Source organism: Panicum virgatum, chromosome 7N (genome assembly GCF_016808335.1).
Source record: "Panicum virgatum strain AP13 chromosome 7N, P.virgatum_v5, whole genome shotgun sequence".
NCBI classification, from domain to species: Eukaryota; Viridiplantae; Streptophyta; class Magnoliopsida; order Poales; family Poaceae; genus Panicum; species Panicum virgatum.
The window spans coordinates 25,571,592-25,597,619 of NC_053151.1; the positions used below are offsets into that span (position 1 = coordinate 25,571,592).

Here is a 26,028-nt window from a genome sequence, read left to right on the forward strand (position 1 = left end):
GTAGAGCAAAGCTTGAGTGGAGTTGTGTGGCCGTGTTGATGTCCCAATCCAACCGGCAGGTGCGTCTTTTTTCTTTGTTGGTTGTGCCCAATCTAGGTGTTATTCATTCTTTTTAATATAATCAGCAGCTCTCCTGCCTGGTTCGTTTAAAAAAAAGTAATGTTATAAGGGAAAACAGTAATGAACATGAACAAATTTAAGAAAAAAGAATTAGTATTATCTTGCTAGGGATAATCATTTTGGAACTAGAGTAGATAGTGGATCATAGGCATGCGTGCATGGTCATTCCATCAATTACTGTTCTGAAGCATCAAGCAAGCAAAAATGTGGATGACAATAATTTTGTCGCCATATCATGAAAATGACCGGATGGACTAACATATTTAGATTCACATATTTACATACAAGAAATTAAAATTGCTGAACTGATCATCTAGTCTCAAAGTTGGGTATTTCTGTGATTTGAGGTAGCTTATTTTGTTGGAAATAAGGAATGCTAACACACTTTTCTACCCCATATCCATACACGCTTCTCAGTTCTCACAAACTTGATGTTTATGATATTATCCTCCGTATTAGTTATCCAACTCATTATTAGTCCATTATTGACATAAAGTACTTAGAGGTTCATCTGATTCTGGTTGTTGTTAGTGCTTAGGGTGTACACATTTACTACTCATTTTAGTGATGACTTTGGTCATATTCCTATTACATGTGCCACTTCGCATTTAATATTAAATAAGTTTGTTGACGCAAAAAAACCGGACACCTAGATCTAGATCCAATCGGTTGTGACAATAAAAAATATGATAAAAGCCGAGAGATGCGATAAATCTAAGTTGGATAATTGTGATAAAAGCTAAAAAAAATAAGCTAGACTAAACAAGTTAATCTAACAAGAAGAAGCTAGTATCAATAAATGGTGAATAAATTAGATCTAGATAAAATCGATACGCTGTAAATCTAATATCTAATATATTCGACAGCTTTGAATAAAATAGATAGAGGAAGAAGCAATGACGTCAATCTTATGCCTATCTAAGTTACTCGACACAGAACTTACAAGAAAGCTGGAGATCGAAGCTAATGCAGCCCTGCCAGCCGGAAGAACTCGTAAAAGAGATAAAAGCTACTGCAACTAGGGTTTGGCGAAGTCTCCGACAAGTAAAAGTAGATGCAAGATAATGTAAAGGGTTTGTTTGATTGATGATATAGTTATTCTTTACAAAAATTCTAAGATCTGCTATTTATAGTCTAAGATAGAACTCCTAGTCGATCATGACAATTTACATGAGTTGACTAAAAAAACAAACTTTCTAAAACAAAATATGACTTCGCACGACTTGGTTCTAAATGATAACTTGCTGACGTAATCCATCAGCCCCATTTCCACTCCATCAGGCACGACGCGTCATCTTCCCATGGGTCTAGTTTGCTTTGTTTCTTCCACTTTGGCATCAGCCATCTTCTCTTGGCCACTTGCTTCACCATATCAGCCAGACACGAGCCGAAAATCGGTGTCAACAAAATTTCGTATATATATCGAGTATTTTGATTCATAATAATAAATCACATAAAATACGACATATAATTGGTTATTCTTTGATGGAGCTTTTGGATACCCAAAACTAGTTGATACGAGCACTCCCAACCGTGACCTAAGGCATGACTCTTTGAAGCCCAATCGATGCCATGATGATTTCGAGCATTGCTTACCCAAGGCATCAAAGATCCTTTGTTATCACTGGGATATTTGACTAATTATCAAGATAATAAGGAAAGAAAAATGAGAGAAAGTGTAAATATTGAAGTATTAAACCTTATCACCAAGTCAAAAATATGACCAAACTAATATATGAATTATTGTAACATGATAGAAGGAAAAAAATCAAGGAGCACTATATATATAGGACCTAGTGTTAATCATCCCATCTAAGGTACATAATGGATCTTTGGCACGCCCTTACTTTTCCTTTCATATACTTTTTGACAAATAAAACAAGTGAGAAAAGTAGAAAGAAATATTTTTTCCTTTGATACACCAATATGACTCAGTTGACTGGCATGTTAGCAAATAACCCAAATTTGACAATCAGAATTGTGCCAAAAATTTCATTATTACATAATTTTTCATGTCTATTAGTTGAAAAATTACTTTGAATCAATATGTCCGGACAATTGCTGAGAGTATGGTAAGTAACCAATTTTATATTAAATAATATTTGAAAGCCAATTGCATATAATGTGATTTTTAAAATCCAATCTTTTAAAGATTTTAGAGTCAGTTTAGCTGAGCAAAATCTCAATGACCAAAAACCTTCATATGACACAACAAATAATTTTGTAATACCTTAACAGTATTTTGTCAATAGCGTTGTAGGAAACTTTTTGTAGCTTGTGTTAGGCAGAATTATTGTGTCGATATAATGCGTCGTCATTACTCGAGGATCACTTGACTTTGTGGCACATGATTGTAGCAATGTGTTACAGAAATATATGCCTTTATTTGTGCTACCATATAGAACTCTAGCTATAAATATGGCTATAATGGTGTATAACTCAATTCATACCTGGCTTCCACGGAGAAAGAGTGTTTACAAAGGTTAGTTTCTGTTCTTGCATGCATATACTACTGGAGTAGTAATAATAGTCTGATAAGTGTTTATTAGTTAGCCAGAATATATCTCTCTCTTGTGATCTTACACCATGTTCATGTGTGCTCTATATTTACAGTGTAATCATGGACATCAAATCTGCAAAACCTATTGCACTTTCCATGGTGATCCTCTTAGTAGGTATCGTTGTTGTTGGTGTCCAAGGAAATGCTGATGCCGAGTTTACTCTTGGAGGGATCAAAATAAATGATCCTGCAACGTTTGGTGACAATATCCCCAACTCCTGAGACAAGGAACAACATAAACAGTTAACCACTACCCTTGTAGCTACTACGCATACAGACAACCATATACTATCTCGTGAAGAGTACTGCAAGCTCTTCAAATGTCCTTAGTAAAATTGGGTATATCTATGGGTGTCCTGGACTAACTGCAGCTTTCAGGCCTAATGTTAAGGCCAAGTATAAATAAAGCTCCAGGACTTAATCAGAAATATGAAAATATGTACACTGAACCCTTGCACGTCAAGGGAAGACTAGTTATAAAATGGAGATACGGTAACTCTTATGTTATGTGCTACTTTGTTGTTAGCTCGCCACTGGCTAAAATGCACTATCACGTTTACAAACATTAGACTCTCTTCTTCCTTGAATATTTTTTATCCAAATGTCATATAATCTACATTAGTGTAAACAACTTATACAAATGGTGGTAAGGTTATAACTTTCTGGGATTCTGTGATCCGGCCTTAATGCTGTATGCATGATACTTCTAGCTTACCATGTGTTTTAGTGAATATTTGTCCAATTTGTTGCGAATTGTAGATGGTTTTAGCGAATATTTTGTCCGATGTGTTACAAATTGTAATAGACCATTTATGATCCGTGCAGAGGAGGGTGTCTGTCCTGTTGGGAAAGTTGAACCAGTAATGTTTCCCTAATCCGAATCAAAGTATGTTGCATCTCTGCCAACAACAAGGAGTACATGGAGTTCTAGCGAATACTCCTTCCAAATTTTGTCGATTGAATATGTAAGATGGATTTATATACTTCCATCATAAATATTTTGAAAGCGTTGCTATGAGGGAGTTGATGAATTGATATTGCTATGAGAATTGAGCATGAATCTTCTTTGAGAAAAAAGCTCGTAGAGCACAACATCCCCTGCTATATTTGTTTCAGCTTTTCTAAGAATCGATTGTCTGAGAATCTAATATCTGGAGAATCTACTGTTTGGATAAGCTAGATGTTTGGCAACCCTGATTATTACTATCAGATTATCCTCGACGAGAGGAGCTGCCGCCCTGTGCGTGGGTCAGGAAGCCCCTCTCGCCCGGCAGAGCCGCCGTGGGCCTTCGGGTCGAATCCGCTCTAGAGGAGCTCGCCGAAACAAACAGCGCCCTAGTTGAGAAATCTGTAATCTATAGTTGATCTCGAGCGACCTTTAAGTGATTGTAATATTATCCAATCATCCACCTACCACCACGCTTCGTGATGGATCCTCATGACCATTGTTTAAGCAAAGCACCCAAGTTCATGCCATGAGCAAGGTAGGCATGACTTTATGTAAGGATGGAAGCGGACCGAATTCGTATAAAAATGGATTCAGATGCTTCGGATATTCATCTTTCTATTTCCATCTACAGGATGGAAGCGGTTCGATTTCGTATGGAAGCAAATTCGAATATTTTTAGATATCCATATTCTTGTTTCCATTCCATTTCCAACCCTAACTTTATGGCCTGGTCATTGGATCGGCCCCGAACCACTAGCTACTGGGAATTTTTTATTTTTAACATTTTTTAATAATATTTTAAGTTTAACCCGTATTGGTTTTTATTTGCAGGGCGTAGCCCGTTTGGTCGCGCCAGCCCGCATGGCGCGACAGATAGCCTCTGTCGCGCCAGTGCATATGGCGCGACAGTGTGGCCACGCTGGCGGCCCGAGCCAGCGCTGCGCCGCGACGACGATGACGTGGCCCTCCCTGTCGCGCCACATGCGCTGGCGCGACAAGCCTGTCGCGCCATGCGGGCTGGTGCGACAAGGCCAATGTCCTGGGGCCGCGCCGGCCTCTTCTCCCCCACCCTCCCTTTCTTTCCCTCACTCCTCCCCGACCAGAGCTGAAGGAAAGGCAACGCCGCCAGCCGCTGCTCCCCAAGATCCTCCCAAATTCAGATTTTTTTGAGGGGAAAAGTGGGGGGAATTGTTCCCCATCCTTGTCCGAAGGTATTGCCCCTAATATCTCATCGTTTAACCGTGTGCATTAGTAGTTATTGGTGGTTTTTTTATTAGGGTTAGGTTTTTGATATGAGAAATGGTGGTATTGTTGATAGTTTTCTCATGATTAGGGCTTTAGATGATACGTAGATGGTACCCTGCTCTTGATTTGGACGTGAGGTAGTACGTGCATGCATCAATTAATATGATTTCTAGAATTGAGTAGTGGGGATGTTAATATGAGTTACATGTAATTTTATTCCATAGTTTTACGAATCTACATATTCCATAATTTTATTCCATAAGTATTTTGTTTTTGTTTCCATAAGTATTTTGTTTCATTCACATGGCAATGAAATTTATGTATCTACAGTACACATGGCAATGAGCGATGCCTGGTACAAGCTGCTTGGTGGTGGACAGTATCCATCCGAGAGTGATGAGGATGCCCCAGTCCCTCCTGCCCTTCCAGTTCCATTCTGTCGATGTGAACCGGGCTATCAGGTGGCAGTAGTGAAGCAATCGAGGCATCCCAAGACGGCCGGTAGAGCATTCTACATATGCAAGTGGAATGATTCATTGAATCCTTGCCACAGTTTTTTCTTTCAGTGGATCAATGGTCCGGATAAGTTCGATCCTAGAATTTGGCTGTTCCCTTATTATCAGTCAGAGTCGTGGGCGTACAATGAGTTTAGACAATGGGTCCCTCCCCCACCAAATCCACCACCTATGACAGAGGAAGAGAAGCAAGAAGCTGCTATATATCGTGTGAACAATCCTCCCAAATGTCACTGCGGTGTTCGTGCCAAACTTCAAAGGCCTAATATTGGTGTCCCTCCAAAGTTCACTCCCTTTTTTAGATGCTCGCTAAAGACTAGAGTAAGTGTCATGTAACGTAGAATTGATTTTTTAATTTTGCTGTAATTATGTGGCTAATGTTATGTGTCATGCAGGATGGATGGTCGGCATGTGAATTCAATGAGTATATTTATGGTCCTAGATCTCATTGGCCGACAGAAAAGGAAGTGCGAGAATTTGAGAGTGGGAAGAAGCCATGGCCATGTACAACTACTCCTAGTCTTCGATGCAAGTGTGGTATTCTGCCCACAAAAGGCGTAGTTCCTTCTGAGCTTGGCTACGGATATTACTGTGGCAATAGCTACGGAGAGTATTGGGTTCGTATATTAACCACAAAGTTGAAACTCCTTATGATTCTGTCATTGTGCTAGTACTTGGTATATTAACATTTCTGAATGTTTGGCTCTTAATAATTTTTTAGGAGGGAAGGACATGTGATTGGGAGTGGTTCCGAGGCCAGTATGAGCTAATGTTGCAATTGGGCAGAACAAAAGAGCCTTGGAAATCTAGAGACACTATAAATAGAAAACTGAAGATAAGGAGGAGGAGATGGAGAGGCAGAGGTTAAGGGAGGAAAGAGCAAAGAAAGGTTTTACTATTGATACGGAAGCTAAATACCCAAAGGGTTCATGGGAAGAATATTTTCAGAAATTAGAGGCTAACAAGAGGATGGAAGAAATGGAAAAGATGGATGATTTAGCTCAGGAGGCTCAGATGGAGGCAATGCAGGCCCTAGTTGCCGATCTGCCACACAAGGTGCCCAACGTTGAGAAGGATGCGTCATCCGTGAGCACGGAGGTTTTGGGTGTTAGAGGTACTCAAATGGAGGCAATGAAGTCAATTGTAGGAGACTTACCTGCCCAGGACAAAGGGAAGAGTGTTTCTGAGCATGACCATGTTCCTGATGATGGAGATGATGACGAGTGGTGGGCAATGAATGCAGCGGAAGTAGAGGTCATAGTGCCCAAATTGAGGTGAGAAAGGGGAAAGCTGTAGTCAAAGATGATGGAGATGACGATGATGGTTGGGGAGAGCTTTTAATTGAAGGCGACTCTGATTAGCTTGTTTTATTTATACTTGTATGGACTCTATATATGATTGGACTATGTGTGTGACGGACTTTTTTTATTGCTGGACTATTTATGTGCTTTACCTATTCATGTGGTTGTCGTATGTGTATGAGACTTTATTTGTAGTTTCGAACATTGTATGGTTATGAAATTAGGAATTTATTTAGTTTGTATCGTGTGCAATTTAATGATGGGTCATCTCCATTATTGAACAACTATTTTAGATTACAGTCGCAACTATGGATGCATAAATTGTGGCATGAAGCGTGCCCAAGTTTGTTTGTTTTCAACCAATGGTATTATATATGAGTTAAGTATCATTTCAATAATTTTTTTTGGTTCTCCTGCTATTCTAGCTTTTGAAGCTGGAAAAATTGTAATAATTGAAGGCTGTGTACGTTAAATCATAGAGGCCGGAAAATTCCATTATCTAAAAAATTTCTTCTAATGCATCTTGGCAGCTGTCCTGCCGCCAGTTATACCTTCCATGCATGTTCGAACGCCAAAGTTTAAAGCTATACTTTTGCATTGGTGCAGATATTTTTATCTTACACAATCTCTTTAGGGTTGGAACTTTGGTGACCAAGTTTCCATTAGTACACAGTGCAATATCTTTCCTTTCTTTTTCACACGTGTATCTGCCTTTAGTTTAAAAACTAGTTTGGTTGTCATCTTTTCAGGTTATAATTGATGCTCTCGTCAAAGATCCTGCAAGGCTATAATTGATTTCAAGCGCTAGCTTCTTAGTTCTCATATGTTGGAACTATGCTCCTCTATGCTAAGATGTCATTAAAGAAGATGTATCCTGTTGCAAAGAATTATTTTGGAGGTCTTCTCCAAGCACATTCATTTTCAGGTTATGTTCCAACTTTTGCCTTTTCAGATCATGTTGAAATGAAGGGCCGCTCTAAGCCTCTAACTCACCCGGAGGAGAAGCGGGTGCATCCTGAGGTGCCTGCACAAAAATATATAATATGGAGGCATGTTGAAGACCAAAAATGTGTACAATATCATATTTTCTTTATAATGATGCAGTATCACCTCTAAGTTAAAACATTTCAATTACACATGCTTACCTGACTCGATTCACCCTGAGTCTGCGTTCCTAGGGGAGCATCAAACATCTGAGACATCCTAAGCACCTGAAAGCTTGGGTCCTCATCTTCTGAGTTGCCTTGGCGGTCGGACTCTTCACTGCCTTCGGATGACTGGATAGCTTTGTCCCTTGACAAGGCACGTGAACCAGTCCTGGAAGTGGTCCTTGAACGGCTTCTCGAACCGGAATGCCCAGGAGTTGTAGCGGTTGCGGCACCGTAGTGAATCGGTGTCCGTATGCTGGAAGTGGGGCCACGTGCACTTGAAGTTCGCGCACCAGAGGCCTGTGGACCAAACGCCTCATCTGGCCGAGCCATGTAATTGAGCCTAGCGGCCATCCGCCTGCAGCTCCGATGGACTCTCTGTATCAAAGAGCAATATGTGAGTCATTACCCGTTGAACTATATTTCAGATAACCGGTTACATTCGGATTCAAGGAAAGATAGTAACCTCGACAAATGCCCTAAAGTGCCCCCCGACATTGTCTCCTTCGTTTGCATGAGCCATTACCACGCCAGCCTCGTTAGCGAGGCGTCCGAGTTGTTGTGCCTATTTCAATTCAGTTAGTCCAAAAATAATTGAAAATGTGCAAACATAAGGAAATGTCAAACAAAGAGCGTGATGTACCATGTAGTTCTGCAAAGGGCCCCGTTCGGGCTGAACTCCTCCACGAGTGATATCATCGTACGCATCGATGATGTCATCATCATCGTCGGTGTCCGCGTGGTCTTCTATAGGTTCAGTGGATTGTGGTGGCTTGACTGAAACTCTAGCCACTAAATGAAGCCACCGAAGGTACTCCTTGTAATGGTTGTGCCTATGTGCCTAGACTCCTTATCATGGTGTGGCTACGGCTGCAAAAGGAGGAAAATTATGGTTATCCAAAAATTATTTAATGTCCCGCCAACGAAAAGTGAGATTGCAACGCTAATTAATACCTCTAGTTCGCCTCGGTACGGCCAGCCTACTGGAAAGCGCTCCCAAATCCAGATTTGCAGGAGGTATGCACAACCTCCTAGGTTTGAATCATTAGCAATCCGCCGACATGCGTCACAAAGCTGCCAGTACATCCAAGCTAAAGTTGCCGACCCCCAGCTATACTGAGCAATGTTCTCCCACTGCTGGCCCAGAATTGGAAATATCATCCATGAAATCATGTTTCCCGAACCATCAGGAAACAGAATACCTCCAAACAGGTGCCACAACCATACGCGAGCATACCGCTCTACAGCCTCCTGCGGTGCTCCTTGAGGACCATGGTTAAAATTCTGCCTCAACCAAGCCGAGCTAACCCTTGAGGTCTTCCTGTCCTTGACCCCCTCAGGTGGTTCTGGAGGCCGAATCCCAATCAGTGCTTCTACCATATCTCTCCAGCCATCAGTCTGTATAATGCCGGTCACTGCAATTCCCTCTAAAGGCAGCCCAAGAATCATCGCCACATCTTGCAAAGTGATGCTGACCTCCCCGCAAGGTAAATGAAAAGAATGTGTCTCCGGCCTCCAACGGTCCACAAAAGTAGTTAGCAGAGGCGCATCCATCGCTGGGAGGCCCGCACACACCACTCGAGCAAGAGGAAGCATCCAAGCCCGGCGAAGGAACGGCACATACCGCTCATCCCACCGAAGGGGGGGGAGTGGGTACGTGCGCGGATGGGCGCCAACACCTAATATGGGAACAAATGAGTCGTTACAGGCAGCTAAAAAGTTAAATTGAACTATTGAGAAACAGTAACACTAACCTCGCCACAGTCAACTAGGACGTGTGCTCGGTGCTTGGAGTCGTAGAACGTCTCCAGTAGGGGGAACGTGGTGTGCGCCATCCTGCAATGATGAATCAAAACTTGATGAGTATAAGACAAAAATAAAGACCAAGACTAACCCAACTAATAATTATAAGCAAAACACTGTATGTATATATTAATATTTGTGCTAAGCACAAACTACTGCACCTCTCTCCGTGTGATATGCCTAGTCCTCTTTCTAACGCTTGTTGTGGTTGTTCTTTTTCGTTTAGATTTTTTTCTTCCTACACTTGCACTGAGAACAAAATCTATGGCACTTGGAGCAACGGTTCTGGCTCCTGTCCTCATCGAAATCACCGGTGCCATAGTCCGCACTAGCCCGACCTTGTGACTCGTCCATGTCACCTTTGAGCCTTTTCTTCCGCCTCCTTCCTTTTTTAGGTTTCAATAGAGACGCATTCGGCACGTACTCTAGTCCCTTGTACTCGGGCCATTGGGACGGATTGAGATAAGGCTCAAAACTAGACTCCCATATGTTGATTGTGTTCGACCGAGCGTAGTACGGACTCAAATAAGTGGGGCTTTTGAAACAAAGTCCTCGAGCTCTACATGCCATTATTAGGTGCGAGCATGGAAGGTGTAACAGCTGTGGTGTCATGCAAGTGCACTCGCCAGATCTGAGGTTCACTTTGTAATGGCGTCCTCCATGACTCCCTCCTCCTATATTTGTACCACCTGCACCTCTAACACTATAAATCATTCTTTCAGGGCCGTAAGGCGCTGCAAGTTGGTTCACCGATCTATCCTCAGCATCCTTCAGGTGTTCCTCCGCTATTAGTCCCCATTGTCCACCCTTATCCAACAAACTCCTGCCTTTACCCTATCTATCGACGAAGTACTCGTTCAACTTCTCGAAGGAGTACTCTACAATGCCTGCAACAGGTCTTGACCGAATACCCCTAAAAATATTATTTAATGACTCAGCATTGTTCGTGGTCATGATACCGTACCGCTTCCCCCTTCATCATAAGCAAGAGCCCATTTATCCTTGTCCACCATCTTGACTTTCAGCCACTCCTTGGCCGTGTCATTCATTTCCTTTTCTAAATCAGCAAGTTTTTCTTCAAAAGTTTTCTCCGTGCGCACTGAACACAATAACTTTAGTTTCCCAATTAGTTCCTTCTTTTTCTGACGCCTCCACATATTTGCTGCAAAATGTCGCATGCACCACCTTTGCACAAGAGGGGGAAATCCATCCATGTGCTCTTTAACACAGTTTAAGAGACCATGGTGCCGGTCAGAAATCATACAAACTTGTCTGGAGGGACCCAAGACATACGGCCGCACCAGCTTCATGTACCAGGACCAGCTGTCGTTGTTTTCTCCTTCGGTCAAAGCAAATGCTAATGGAACTAGTTGCCTCTCTGGATCCACGGCAACTGCCATCATTAGTGTCCCCTTGTAGTAACCCGTCAAGAATGTGGCATCCACGAGGATCACAGGTCGACAATGCTGGAATGATTCAGCACACTGGGGAAAGCACCAGAACACCCTTTGTAAAACATGTTTGTACACTCCATTGTGAGGAAGCATCATGTTTCCCGTGTGTATGAACCATGTAGTCCCTGGATTGTATAGGGACATGCCCGTCAAGACTCTCGGCACCCTTGCATATGACTCTAGCCAATCTCCCCAGCAAAGAGCTATAGCATGCTATTTTGCACGCCAAGCTTTCGAGTACTTCACCCAGTAAGAACACATGCCGAAAATTGACTCCATAAGCGAAGGAACGGATGTGTCGCTGTCCTTCCAAACAATACCAAGAATGCGATGTGCTAGGTAACGTGCCGTGCACTGTGCGTGAACTTGCTTCGGTCTGGAGGATGCACATGTGTGAGGCTGTCTGACTTTGGTGATTTTCCACTGACCCGTGCCTCTAACAATCCATGCCCATACACCCCATAGGCACCCCTGCTTGCATAGCACATCGTACCGTACGCTCTTGTCCGAATGAACCACATTAAATGGACGATGATGACGCACTGCATAATCAGCCAAGAAAAACTGCAACTCTGGAAGTGAATTGAACTTCATGCCCTTGCGAATCTCTGGACTATCACTATCAATTACAGACTCGCTTTCAAATACATATGAGTCACAAATTGCTCTATGGATCCTACTAAGATCCTTAGCATTTGAAACCGCCGGGACTTCAACGTGGGTTAGCTTCATCATGCGGAACTCTTCAGCGGTATAACTAAATCGTGCCTCAGCATTATTAACAGCCCGACCCATTGCCCCATCCCTACACTCCTCATCACCACTTATTTCCTCATGACTAGGGCTGGATCCGTCGCTATTATCATTTTCCTGCTCTGCTTGGGGCGCCCTAGCATTACCCTCCGGTTCTTCTTCCCCAGTGCCTTCATCATCGTCCTCATCATCACTACTATCGTATTCATTGTCCTCTGAACCTAAAGAAACATCATCATCCTCTCCAGCACCCCTCTCATCCTCCTCCTCGAAGGTACCATTGTCGAAATGATCACAAGCGACGGCCATATCATAATCCGCAACAAATTCACTAGCACAAGTGAGATTTGGGACAACTTCTACAACAGTAGACTCTTCAGTTATATTCTCAATACGAAATGGAACTTCATCTACTATCCCAACTGGTTCTTCTAATCTTGTTCTACGGGTTATTTCAACAACCACCTCTAAACAAACCACATTTGCACGAGCTACTATATCCTTGTACTTTCTCCAATGCATCTCAGATTCCAATGTCATCAAAACATAATGTGCTCTAGCTTTACCACAATCAAATCTACCCATCAGAGATATTTCATCAATTCCACATGAATGTTTTGAAACCACCCGGTCTACCAAATCCTTTAACAATGGAGGACTATCGAACAGTTCGATATCCTCTACCATGTTCTCAAACTCTCAATTTTCCTTAACCAGACCACCATGAAAAACCAGAACTAATTCGTCCATCTACAACAAAAAAGAAATCGGAGTACCTTCATCACTTATACAAAGAAATGAACTACAAAAATAATTCTTCACCGTGCCTAGTATCCATGAGTGAAACCCATATTAAAATCCCCACTACTCAATCCAACTTTAACCGAATTCAAAATATATTCACAAATAGATGTCTCAAAATCTATACTACCAAATATATGTCTCAAAATATATTCCATAATAGATTCAATAAAATAAATTTGGTATTGTAGATGCTATTATATCTTTCCTATAAATTTGGTCAAAGTTAGATAAGTTTGATTTAGGACAAACCTAATATGATGTGTAAAAAAAATGGAGGGAGGATAAGTAAACAACCATCCATTATTAGCTAAGACTTTGGTAGATGTTATAATCTAATAACCCTACTTTTGCCTAGCAACCCTTGGATCTTGAAACAATATTACGAGTATTACATGACATGACCTTGCACCTTATCATAAGAACAACTAGATGGATCTTGAACCAACCATGACAAGATGATCAGATTTTTACGAACTAGGATTGTTTCTCTCTCTCTCAAAACTCTACTTGTCCTCATACTAGGATTTGGACCACGTAGCAATGCTAATAGATGGCTTTGGTAACACCAATCTAGATGAACTACAAAAACAATTCTTCACGGTGCCTAGTATCCATGAGTGAAAGCCATATTAACATCCCCACTACTCAATCCTAGAAATCATATTAATCGATGCATGCACGTACTACCTCACGTCCAAATCGAGAGCAGAGTACCATCTACGCATCATCTAAAGCCCTAATCATGAGAAAACTATCAACTATGACATTATTTTTCAAATCAAGAACCAAACCCTAATCACCAAGAATCTCTAATATCTACAAATGTGCACGATTAAAGGAGGAAAAAATGGGAGAAATACCTTCGGAGAAGGGTGGGGAACGTTTCCCCCAACTCCCCCCCCCCCAAAAGGCCGGATTTGGGGGGATCTGGGGGGTGGGGCGGCCGGCGGCGACGACCTGCTGCTGCTCTGGTCAGGGAGGAGTGAGGGAAAGAAAGGGAGGGTGGGGGAGAAGAGGCCGGCGCGGGCCTAGGACATTAGCCTTGTCGCGCCAGTGCATGTGGCGCGACAGGGAGGGCTACGTCATCGCCGTCGCGGCGCAGCGCTGGCTCGGGCCGCCAGCGTGGCCACACTGTCGCGCTACGGGCTACGCCCTGCAAATAAAAACCAATACGGATTAAACTTAAAATATTATTAAAAAAATGTTAAAAAAAATTCAGCTACTGTCTACTACTCTCCATTCCATTTTGCACTGCACTTGCTTCACCGTTGAACAATTAATAATGTTCTTTCCGGAATTCGAATCTAAGTATACATGTTGCATTTCAACCAATAAAGTGGCGTACACGGAGTTTTAGCGAATAGTCCTTTCGAATTCTGTAGATTGAATATGTAAGATAGAAATAATGGATAAATCCATCAATATTGTGAAAAACATTCCTATGTGAGAGTTAATGAATTGACACTGCCACGAGAATTGATCATGACCGTCCTTTGAGAATCGCGTAGAGAAACATCCGGTGCTAGTTGATCCGATGATCGCATCGAGTAATCTTCAAGTTATGCTAGTTGGAAAAACCTATTAAGACGTGAATTGTCCGATTAATCCTCTTCGCAGAAGGTTAATGGTATTTTGATTTGTTGGGGGATCTAACTCTTCCCAACCTCTCTAGTTCGCCTAAATTCTCTTACAAGATATACAACTGAACAAGGTCCAAGTAATCTCTGTTGCTAGCAGTGGTGGCGGTTCTGTCCGAAAGGCCGTCCGGGCCGGCCCATTGGACTTTAATTTCAGAACTGAAACGGCCCAAGACGCTGATATGCCGTTGACTTTTGAAATATCCGAATCCTTGTTCTTCAGCTCTGTCTACGACATGTCGACATACCCCCGGCCGGCGATGTCGCCGGCGCCGCCTCCCCGTGGCCCTCACCCTCTCGCCTCCCCGCTCCTCGAACCAGATGCCGCAAGCCCGGCCGCGCCCCCGTGGCGGGAGCAGCTCACCCTCCGCGGTGTCGCCGTTGCGGCGGTGCTCGGCGCGCTGCTCTGCGTGGTGATTCACCGCCTCAACCTCACCGTCGGGGTCATCCCGGCGCTCAACGTCGCCTCGGGCCTCCTCGCATTCTTCCTCGCGGCGGCGTGGCGGGCCGCCGCCGGGTGGCTAGGGTTTGGCCGCGGGCCGCCCTTCACGAGGCAGGAGAACACCATCATCCAGACGTGCGCCATAGCGTGCGCTGGCCTCGCCTTCAGCGGTAGGTGAATTATTTTCAGGTTATTAAGTTCGAAACGTGTTGTTTCAGTTCCAGCAATTTCTTGCTGTGAATTCCTTGTGCAATGAGCGAACCTGTATTCTTTGTAGGGTGCTCGGTCTCCTACATTTTAGCGATGGACAGGAAGGCGTATGAGCTCGTGGGACCAGACTATCCGGGTAATCGACCGGAAGATGTCAGAGATCCTTCACTTGGTTGGATCATCAGTTTCCTGTTCCTGATTGCTCTCCTCGGGCCATTTAGCATCGTCTTGCTGCGAAAGGTACCCTTTTTCTTGTTGGGAAATCTTGCAAGATGATGACATTCGAGTTGGCTTCACACATTTTATACAACTTAATAAAAACAATGTACTTCGAATCAGAACACAGCTTTATAAAGTTAAATAGCTCAAGACACACATAACTATTTGATTGCTGAGTTGCTGTGTTTCTGTTTGAAAAAAATTTCTGAGCTTCTCATTGCAGGTAATGGTGATTGATTACAAGCTAACATTCCCTGGTGGGACAGCTACAGCTTTGATGATCAATAGCTTGCATGGGAAAACAGAAGGTGATGTTGCAGGGTAAGGCAACAGTAACACTTTCTTGTAGAGAACTAACCATAAGAATATTGATGAATTAAAGTGTGGTTGCATATTGTCTGTGCTAATAATTTTTTAGAAGTATGGTGAGAAGACATGATGCTTGAAAAAAGAACAGATACAATCCATATACCGTAACACCTGTTTTGTAAAATGGAACTTAGAAGTCAGGAAATGGATGATTGTGTCAAACACTTCATCTCTTCACACTTGTTAAGCAACCTCTGTGCTTGGCACATTTGCACTCTGGCATCAGCGGCAAAAGAACTGGTGTGAAGATGGTGCCGTTAATTTGTAACAAGTGTTGTTGTCTGTGTATTACTGTATCCAGTTTTAATTCTAAAGTCATGTTTCCTATTCACATAATCACATGCTCATGTTAGTCCATTATTTTGCAGGAAAAAAGTGCATTGTCTTGTAAAGTACATGAGCATTAGTTTTGTCTGGGGCTTCTTTAAGTGGTTCTTTAGTGGTGCTGGTGACTCTTGTGGTTTTGACAATTTCCCAACATTTGGGCTTGAAGCTTTCAAGAACACGTAAATTCTCTTAATCTAGTCCTACCCCCTCCCCCTCTCTCATTTTTTATTACATAGTTATCCAATGTCCACATCAATTTACTAATCAATTTATGTTAGTCCTATTTCTTTATTATGGATAGATCTTTTATTCAGACTTTTGTTTTAGCTAAGCCAACACTGTGATTTAGTCATTAGACTGCTCCGGTACCTATATTTTCTCAAAAAGTTTTATGCTAATCAGGGAACATTCACTATCGTTTATTGTTTTGGTTTTTCTTTCTTTCTAAAGAGATAACGAGATCCATGATTTATTGGACTCACCACAATATAGATATGCTGATCTCTCAAAAACAATATAGATATGCTCAAGTTCAGTAATTATGCAGACAATTAAATTTTGAAAGGAAAATGTCCTATAGTATCTGCAGTTCTGCGCTGCATGATCTTTCAATCTAATCTGCCACTGTTCTAAAAGAAAACGAATGTTGTTGTGCTAATGACCATTGTGCCACATGTTATATTAGCAATGTGCAGTCATTAACCTTTCCGAGCTTGGAAATAAAGTATTGTTATATGTGTTAGGAATACAAGAAAACTTTTCTTCTAAACTGCCCCTTTTGTATCCTGGCAGGTTTTATTTTAACTTTAGTCCTAGTTATGTTGGTTTTGGTCTTATTTCCCCCCATATTTTGAACTGCTCCGTTTTCCTTGGGTCAGTCATATCTTGGGGTTTTCTTTGGCCATTTATCAGTGCGCAAGCTGGGCATTGGTACCCAGATAACCTTAGTAACAGTGACTTCAGAGGCCTGTATGGATATAAGGTATATTCCTAATTCCTATTTTCTTTGTATTCTATCAGTTATTTTTCTCTTCCTTTGCAATCACGCTAACTGAATCTTCTGCTATAAATTAAATTGAACCTTTGTTTTTATAAGATTCTATCAGCAAACTGTTGTTCTATTTTAGTAGTCATTATGATTAATGTGAATGGGTCGCTACAAGTGAATTCTATTTCAATGATCAGGATAGTGTTTATTTTAATCTGCAATTTAGTTTAATGATCATGCCGTCATGCTTGATTTCCTCATATGATGTGTATACCTGCAGGTTTTCATAGCCATTTCTATCATACTTGGAGATGGCCCCTACAACTTGGTCAAAATATTTTTCATCATTGCTAGGGAATTCTGCAATGCGCAATCAAAACAACGCAATCTTCCTGTTCAAGCTCTGGAAGGTAACTTGCTACTTCTTAATTGTCACGTGTCATACAATGTGTTCACCACATATTGTAAAATGAGTTTCTGTCTTGAGTGTATTACTTGGGTCATTTCCTGTTCTGTTTTACAAAAAGTAGTGTATTGTGTTTAATTTCTTTCAGCATACCGTCTTCCCAGACTATTTGTCCAATTTTTATCTTATGATAGTTTTTGCAGATGATGGGAGCTCTGAACAATTACCGGATGAGAAACTACAAACTGAAGTATTCCTCAAAGATAGTATATCTCCTTGGTTTGCTGCCTCTGGTTACATTGTACTGGCAGCAATATCCACCGCCATTGTGCCTGTTGGAGTATATTGAGCCCATGTGTATAGAGGCCCATCTAGAGGCCCATGTATAGGATCTATATATACCCACCCATCTAGGGTTGGAGGAATATACTAATTATTCCCGTCATTAGTGCCCACCATATTTCCCCAGCTCAAGTGGTACCTTGTCCTCTTGTGCTACTTGGTCCTGCTGTTGCCTTCTGCAACTCCTACGGCATGGGCCTCACCAACCTGAACCTCGCCCCCACCTATGGCAAGATCGCCCTCTTTGGATTTGCCTCACTTGTTGGTAGTGATGGCGGCGGAGTCATCGCTGGCCTTGCAGCATGTGGCATCATAATGTCCATCGCCTGCTCCACAGCAGATCTAATGCAGGACTTCAAGAGTGCGTATCTGACCCTCTCCTCACCACGGTCAATGTTTGTGGCCCAGCTGACGGCATTGCGCTCGGGTGTATCATAGCTCCACTCACACTGTGGCTCTTCTGGACGGCCTTCGACATCGGTGACCCTGACGGCGAGTACAAGGCACCGTTCGCCATCATGTTCAGGGAGATGGCCATCCTCGGTATCGAAGGCTTCTCCGCACTGCCGATGCACTGCCTAGAAATCTGCTGTGCCGCCTTCCTCCTCGCTGTGGCCATCAGCCTCCTCAAGGACGTGACACCCACCAACTTTTCCAAGTTCATCCCCATACCTATTGCGATGGCCGCACCATTCTATGTCGGCGCCTACTTCGGTGTGGACATGTTCATAGGCACGGTGATCTTGTTTGCCTGGCAAAAGCTGAACCGGGAGGAAGCGGATGGTTACGCGGTGGCTGTGGCGTCCGCGTTGATCTGTGGGGATGGGATCTGGAGTATCCCTTCCGCTGTTCTCTCCATCCTGGGAATTGACCCGCCAATCTGCATGACCTTCAAGCCTTCCTCTGCTTCCAGCAGGTGAGAAGATGGATGGAAGTTGTGTTCTTGGCCACGTGGTTGTATCATTTGTGTAATCCTGTAGATTATAAACACACAAAGTAAATTTTCTGCACATTAGCCATTCTTAGTTTGTACAAAATGGTGAGAAAATGATGGGCCACGAGAGCCACTGTTCCTGTTGAATTATATGAAACAGAATGTTGTTTCATGTCAATTGTCAATACATACATTACCTCTCCACTCGTTGAAAAAATCTGAAATAATACTTCATCTTTCACTTGTGTCAGTATTCAAGAGCCTCCTTGTGCATTTTGCATTTATTACAGATATTTTAAATTCCAGTTTTATGAACTGAAATTCTATTCCAGATTAATACATGTATACTGTTGTTAATAAGGCAAATACCTGGAATGAGAGTATTACTCCTGTAGACTTGTATGGCATGGACAGCAATTCGTTTTTATTGAGTCGGCTGTGACTGCCGAATGGACGAGAGAGGCCACCTGCCTTTCTGTGAAGCTCACAGGTAGCTCTGCTCCTCTTCCACGTGCCCTGAAGCCTGTGACGTGTCGTGCTGGGAGGACACCATGCTCGCCTATGCACTTATGCTGTATCCCTCCCGTCTCTCCTGGCCTGCAGCGCAAGACAGAACAGTGCAGACTGCAGAGGCGATCAGCAATTCAGCGGCGGCGGCGGCGGCGGCACCAGCAGCAGCACAGCAGCAGCAGCAGAAGGTCGGTGTCCATGGAGATGCTGAGCATGCTGAAGGTCGGCTACACCATCCTGCGCAGCGAGACGCCGGCGACGGACCTCATCAACTCCTTCATGGACTGGGCGGCGCGCAGGTCGCTCCTCCTCCTAGCGGTCTTCCTCCCGCCTTACTACATCTACAAGCTCACCACGTCGGCGTTTGCCGTCGTTGCGCCGGAGGACATTGCCGGGAAAGTCGTGCTCATCACCGGCGCCTCTTCCGGCATCGGCGAGGTATGTTAGTCTGGCCAGTCTTCCTTTATAGCCATGTTTCATGGAGCCGTATGCCGTTCCTATAAGCATGTTTTTCTTGCTTAAGGCTGGGTATTTTGATTTTTTTTACGGAGTAGAATTTCAATTCAAATAATGCGGTGTAAATTGGTTTGGATGATGATTCATGGTAAAGTTCTGTAGGGCTATTTCATTAAACATAAGGGCAGTCCCAATGCAGACTCCACTCATAGAGTCTAAGCCTCAAAGACTCCATCACAAGAAACTATACTTCCCAATGCAAAGTGTGTTACTTTGGTTTATATGGTCTACTTGTCTCTCTCACATTTATTCTTGATTTGTGTGAAGATTTGGAGTCTAAATAAGACTTGGAGTCTTGGTTTCTCTCCCTCTTCAATAAATATACTGCCACATCAGCAAAACACAATAAATAGGAGGGTTAGACTCTACGAGTGGAGTCTGCATTGGGACTGCCCTAAAACTCTTTACTGAAGTGTATATAAGACTTAGTCTTGGTTTCTCTCCCTCTTCAATAAATATACTGCCACATCAGCAAAACACAATAAATAGGAGGGTTAGACTCTACGAGTGGAGTCTGCATTGGGACTGCCCTAAAACTCTTTACTGAAGTGTATATATATTTTTTACATCGCATCTGTGACCAGCAAATAGCTTGCCAGTACGCAAAGAAGGGAGCGAGGCTGGCTCTAGTGGCGAGGAGGGAGGCAAGCCTGCACGATGTCGCTGCGAAGGCGAAGGATGCCGGCTCGCCGGACGTCCTGGTTGTTGCAGGGGACGTTGCAAATCCAGAGGATTGCAAGAGGTTTGTGCTGGCCACGGTTGAACATTTCGGCCAATGTAAGTTTTGACCATTAGCTATCTTTTGTACTATTTCTGTGTAAAAAAAATAAAAATGTCATGTTTGAATGATGGTTAATTTGGTCTGGTCCCTTGTAGTGGATCATCTCGTGAGTCGTGAACAATGCTGGTGTAGCGAGTGTCTGCTGGTTCGAGGAAGTGCCAGATGTTGCTGATTTCAAGCAAGTCCTGGTACGGTTTAGCAGGAGATGCGCTGCTCTGTTCTCTTACTAATTTCTGTCAACTAAGTGTCTCTTACTAGTTGGATGAACAGGTTTGCCCATCTGCCCCTGCAAATGGATGTCCTAGATGTCTGATCTATATACATGATGCAGGCCGTAAATTTCTGGGGCACAGTTCATCCAACCCACTGCGCTCTTCCTCATCTGAAGAAGAGTGGCGGGAAGATCTTCGTCAACTCCTCGGCCGCGGCGGTGTTGGGAATGCCAAGAATGAGCTTCTACAACGTAAACATGTCGACATCAAAATTGAACTGCCCTTCCTTTGTCTAGCCATTCATGCAGGTCACACAAATTCGAGCTCCAAATTTACTGAAAAAACATCGCAGGCAAGCAAGGCTGCTGTGCTGAACTTCTTCGAGACGCTGCGGATGGAGCTCCGTGATGAGGTCGGCATCACGATCGCGACTCCCAGGTGGATCGAGTCGGAGATAACCAAGGGGAAGCACCTGTCGAAGGAAGGAACCGTGGAGGTCGACCAGGACATGCGAGACGTGAGTCCTCTTGACATTTCTGAATCTGTAGATGCCTTCTCATTCTCAGAGCTCTTACTGGGACTGTCACCTGCTGGCGCTTGATGAACTGAGCAGGCTCAGGTCGGCTTGTTCCCGGTGGTGCGAGCGGAGCGGTGCGCGGAGGCCATCGTGGACGCCGTCTGCCGTGGCCGGCGCCACCTCACCGTGCCGCTGTGGTACCGGGCGCTGTTCCTCTGGCGGATGCTGGCGCCGGAGGTCGGGGACTTCACCCAGCGGGTGTTCTACCGCCGGGCCGCTGGCGGCGGCCACGGTGACCAGCAGCAGGCCAAGGCCAGGAGGTTCCTGGAGGCCACCGGCGCCAAGGGGGTGCTCCAGCCGGCGTTGCTGCAGAGCTCCGGTATCAAGTGGGAATAGATCAAGACGCCACTGCACGTACCCAGCTGATATGGAGGAAGCAGAGTGGTTTCGTCGTTGTTTGTCCGGTACATCCAAGTAACGTTTAGATCGAATCCGAGTTTGAAAATCCGATCGACCAGTGACCGGACGGCTGTCCCGTTCGTGGCGTGATAGTATCAGAGTGTATTTCTGCCTGAAGATTTTGTACCTTGTGCTCTTTATGGTTTAGCTGGTACCCCCAGCTCTGCTTTGGTGGTCTCTAAAAATGCTGTCTATAAAAGCTGGGAAAGGTAAACCCTTGTTTCGAGAGGGGGGGGGGGGGGGGGGGGGGAGCATAGTGTGACTTCTGCTGCTTCGATACTAATCCTCCTCCAGCCAAGAGACCATGTTTGCATGTTGAGCACAGGGCAACACAAAACTTGTCGCGGCAAAGTCCTGCTTGGAGTTCTAGTGTTAACGAAAATAATGCCTATTAACTATCATTATTCGAGCATCAATGGGTGAGCAGCAAGCATAGCGTCTGATGCCTTCATCTCTAGTGCCACATATCCTGAAAATTGATCTAGCACAGCATGAGGATGACAAGATTCACTTGATTACCGAATTTATTTGGAGATATGACAAAACAGGAGGCTTGATATTAAGAGAAAGAAGAGCATATAAATATTTCTGTTTTGCTAATACAAACCTGCAAGGCAGAACGTACACAACAGATAGCTAGGTGGTATTCCAAGTTTATTCAGAAACGATAAACGAAATTCAAATGGCCCCAAGAAGTTTTATAACGCTTCAGCATTATAGCTGCTTCACTCACAGCTTGAGGAAGCAACAGTGTTAACATTACATCCCAAAATCTACAGAGAAGGAAACACAACTAGATGTACCTACGTAGACTTGTCTGGTGTGGTGCTCTCATCAAGCCTTCGAACAGTGTTTGCTTTTGTTTGTTTGCGAAATTCATCAGCCTTCAAATAGCTCTTGCAACATCTCTTCCAGATTTGAGGGACTGAATTTTTGGGGGGCATTTCCGTAGTCATCCGCTAAGTACCTCGTGTAGGCTGGAATGATTTTATCTATGATAGCTCTCCGCAGCCTATTCCTTAGGTCAGGGTAGCGGACCTTCAACAGCTTTTGGGTAGTGTACATCTTCTGAAATTCAGACTCAAACTTAGACAGGGGGGAGTAGTTTTTCCCCAAGCAACTAGGTGTAGGATTGATCAAGCATGACAGAACCGGTGCCCATGATACCTGTATAAACCTCTCCATATAGCCCTCGACTTTTCCAGCGAGGTCTGCCTTGCAGGACTCATGGAAAAAAAGAGCGTAGCGGAGTTCATCCATTATGAAAAATGAGTTGTTGAGCAAGAATAAGAACCTGAGGCCCTGATCTGAGAATGCTTCTGACTTGTTGGCAAGCTTTTCTTCTAAACAAGACACCATTTCCACTCTCAGGCTTATCAAAGGCGGCTCTCCAACCCGAGGAATATATTTACCGAGGCTAGCAGCTTCGGATACAATTGGCTCCATTATCGAGTCATAATCCTCCAGGAATATTGCGTACTTCACAACGGACTTGGTGGTCTCGTCAACATCAGATGATCCTTGTGGAGTTTGAGTATGGGATGACCCTTGGCCATCCTCCGGTGATTCCAGGATCCGAGTCCTAATCTCCTCCAGTGCGTTCCATATGGCCTCGCGCACCTTTCCCTCTTTTGCGGATAGGGTGTCGACTATCTCGCCAAGTATCGTTGCAACTTCTGCAGAGTATGATGAATGGAGTGGCAACTGGATCTCAGTCAAGGCATTACGTAGAGCCTCACATAGACGGAGCAGGGTGTGGAACTTCTTGTATGGTGCCCCTATAAGCACCAGCGACCAATCGATACCACAACTAAGATTTGGAGCAACCATGGAGTCAACGAAAGTGAGCATCTTCAACAAGGCTTGCTGGGTAAAGCCTGCAAGCTGCAATTGTTCCGCCATATTTTGTTCCTCCGTGGAGCCGTGGACGGGAAGGAGCCCCGACGCGAGGTGGAAGGTATCCACGATTTCGGAGAGAGCCAGGGACCAGCTGGATGCATCAAGAGCATGCTCGAGTCCCTCTGCAGGTGCAAGTGTACCATCAGCAACGTGGAGAACCCACTCGACGCCCAGCTCCCTCAACCACCTCTTCAGGACACTCGGGTCGCCTCCTTCGGCGCTGCATTTCGCCGACGATGGCGCACCGAAGAATTCCTTGGCAAGGATTTTAATTTGCTTCATCTTCTTCTCGCTCGCCGTCTCTTTTGGGGGCCCAACAACCTCAAGATCCTCCATCTCTAATTCTCGGAAGTGCCTGGCCGCCTCCATAGAGATCCAGGACAGCCGAGAGCTGGTGGACGTGTAGCCAGATGAGACCGTACCTGAGGTGGTGGTGCTGCTGGTACCATGCCTCCGAGCCCCGTGGCGGCCATCCCTGCCCGGCGCCTCCATGCTAGCCTGGCCAGATCGAGGCGGAGCCGATGTATTCAGAGGTCACGCGTTTGAGGGGACGACCAGAAATGCATTCGCGACCCCGGAGTCTATCCCCACCACACCTACTTTGCACGCAGCTTTCAGGTTTCACTATTCGGCGGAGACCCGCTCTTGGTCAACCAAGTCGTGCCCCGCGCGGGACGCGAAATTTCGCCTACCTCGCGCTGGCATGCGAAATTTTGCCCCGCACTTGCCTTGATGTTTCCTTCCTCGTCGTTTCTGAATCGCAGCGGGCAGAGCAACAGATGCTTGCTGCCTCTGAATTTTTGCACAGGGCCGGGCGTGCTTGTTCATTTCCTAGGAGTATTGTTCCATTCCCTCCCACCCAGATCTACAATGTGCGGACGCGGCGGTCTTGTGAAGGAGGGGGCGTCGGTGACGGTGCTGGAGCCCCGGCGGCGGCGGCGCACCCCGCGGCAGTCCTCACCAAAATCCCTTTTCAGGTGAACAATTTCTTCCAAAACATGAGCCTACTTGTGATAAATCCATCAAATTCAGGAACGGATAGGAGGCTCGAAGGTAGTCACATTGCATTCCTTAGTGGCCCTAAGTTTGTAGATTGTACACCAGTCTGCATTTCGATTGTTCGTGTTTGCATTTGCTGCAGTGCAGTCATTTCATTTAAATTTAGGAGGCAGCGTCTTAGGACTTTTGGAATTGCCTGCTTGTATTCACGCTTGCTGATTCCATGTCTCCTCAATGTGTTGTGAAATAGATTGGCATTACTCCTTTTGGAACATAGACTAGTAATACTGGTCCATATCAAATTGTTCAAGATCCTTCGAATATAACTATATTCCTCTTGGCTTGCTTTACTCCTAATATTGGCTTTTGCAGCTAAAATGTTTGTCACATGTCATCAACCATTAACCTTTTCCATTGTGTTCTTATTACATTTCATTCATCAACCTTATTGGCTTATTGCAGCTAAAATGTTCCCTGCATCATCTCCAGAAAGTTTCATGTGACTTTAGGCAAAAAGTTGCTGCATGAAACAATGCATGTCATATCTACTCCACATGATCATTTTATCTGGACATGGATTAGTTACAGGACTCTTAAGAGGAATTCACGAGGGTGTTGGCAACTAACCATGCTTTGTCTCAATTCGCACCTTCGATGCTGGTATTGGAGTCATAAGTGTCATGATTTAGTGCGGCAGAAAAGAGGTACATCTTGGTATTAATGGCGTGTGCTTTCTGTTTATGTGCAACTTGATACCTTTTTCTTTTATTGCAGATCAGCTCGATGTGATCATCTGCATTTTTTGGAATTTATTTTTAAACATTTTCGAAAAAGACATATAAATGAACAGTAGTTCATAAATAAAAGATGCATTTATAAGCAATTAAGCACTGGTACTGCAGGTTTTGTTGTTGCCAAGCTGACTGATAATGGCCTGGAGTTATTTATGAATTATGTGATTGATTATTTTTCATTTGCAACACAATAGTTAAGTTGGTGTGTAGAGCCACCAATGATGTGAATTCTGAGTAACTAAAGAGCTACAACATTCTTCAACAAGTAGTGTGCAGTTGTCAAGGACCTCAGCGCCCAAGACAGCGGGACCTCGACTACGTAGTTCGTAGTCTCGGCGGGTAGGAGCGCTAGGGTTTTTGCCTAACTGCTCAATAGTGAAGGGGATGAGATTGAGAGTAGAGGGAGAGATAGGAGATAGGTGTTCATTGCTTAATCCAAAGAGTGCTGATTACACGAATTATATAGGCCCGTGGCCTGCTAACAAAAGGAAACAAACTCCTTAATTCTAGCGATCCTTGCATGTCGATCCGCATGCCTGCATGCCTAAATCCACGCCTAGCCACGCGGCGCTGGCGGCGGCTGCTCCTGGACGCGCGGGCGGCGTCGGTACTGGACGCCCCACATGACATCTCTCCCTCCCTCGACGAGCAGCTCGTCCTCGAGCTGAAATGCGGGGTAGCGCTCGACGAAGCTGTCTAGGTCCTCCCATGTGGCCGACGAAGGAGGCTCGCCCTTCCAGTGGACGAGGAGCTGGCGAACACCGCGTGCGAGGCGTGAGCGAGTCACACGTTCCGGCTCAGGGGCCGCTGCGCTG

At 44.4% G+C, this 26,028-nt stretch overlaps 1 protein-coding gene, 1 long non-coding RNA gene and 1 pseudogene across 2 annotated transcripts; all 3 read left to right on the plus strand.

The window, feature by feature from the left end:
- Positions 1 to 2,467: 2,467 nt before the first annotated feature.
- LOC120682272 lies at positions 2,468 to 3,194 on the plus strand. Its single transcript, XR_005678335.1, has 2 exons — positions 2,468 to 2,602; positions 2,734 to 3,194. It is a non-coding gene; the product is annotated as an uncharacterized LOC120682272 (long non-coding RNA).
- Positions 3,195 to 5,209: 2,015 nt separating this feature from the next.
- Positions 5,210 to 6,257, plus strand: LOC120681073. The gene is made up of 3 exons (XM_039962618.1): positions 5,210 to 5,710; positions 5,785 to 6,006; positions 6,111 to 6,257. Exons 1-3 carry the CDS (start codon positions 5,210 to 5,212, stop codon positions 6,255 to 6,257), a joined length of 870 nt encoding a protein of 289 aa, XP_039818552.1.
- Positions 6,258 to 14,491: 8,234 nt separating this feature from the next.
- Positions 14,492 to 21,655, plus strand: LOC120682269 (annotated as a pseudogene).
- The last annotated feature ends 4,373 nt before the right edge of the window (positions 21,656 to 26,028 follow it).

Bases quoted from the DNA above. Each gene is read 5' to 3' on its own strand.
- LOC120681073 (XM_039962618.1), top strand. From the start codon at position 5,210: ATGGCAATGAGCGATGCCTGGTACAAGCTGCTTGGTGGTGGACAGTAT. The intron at 5,711-5,784 runs GTAAGTGTCATG...TGTGTCATGCAG, and splicing joins GATGCTCGCTAAAGACTAGA to GATGGATGGTCGGCATGTGA. The intron at 6,007-6,110 runs GTTCGTATATTA...ATAATTTTTTAG, and splicing joins ATAGCTACGGAGAGTATTGG to GAGGGAAGGACATGTGATTG.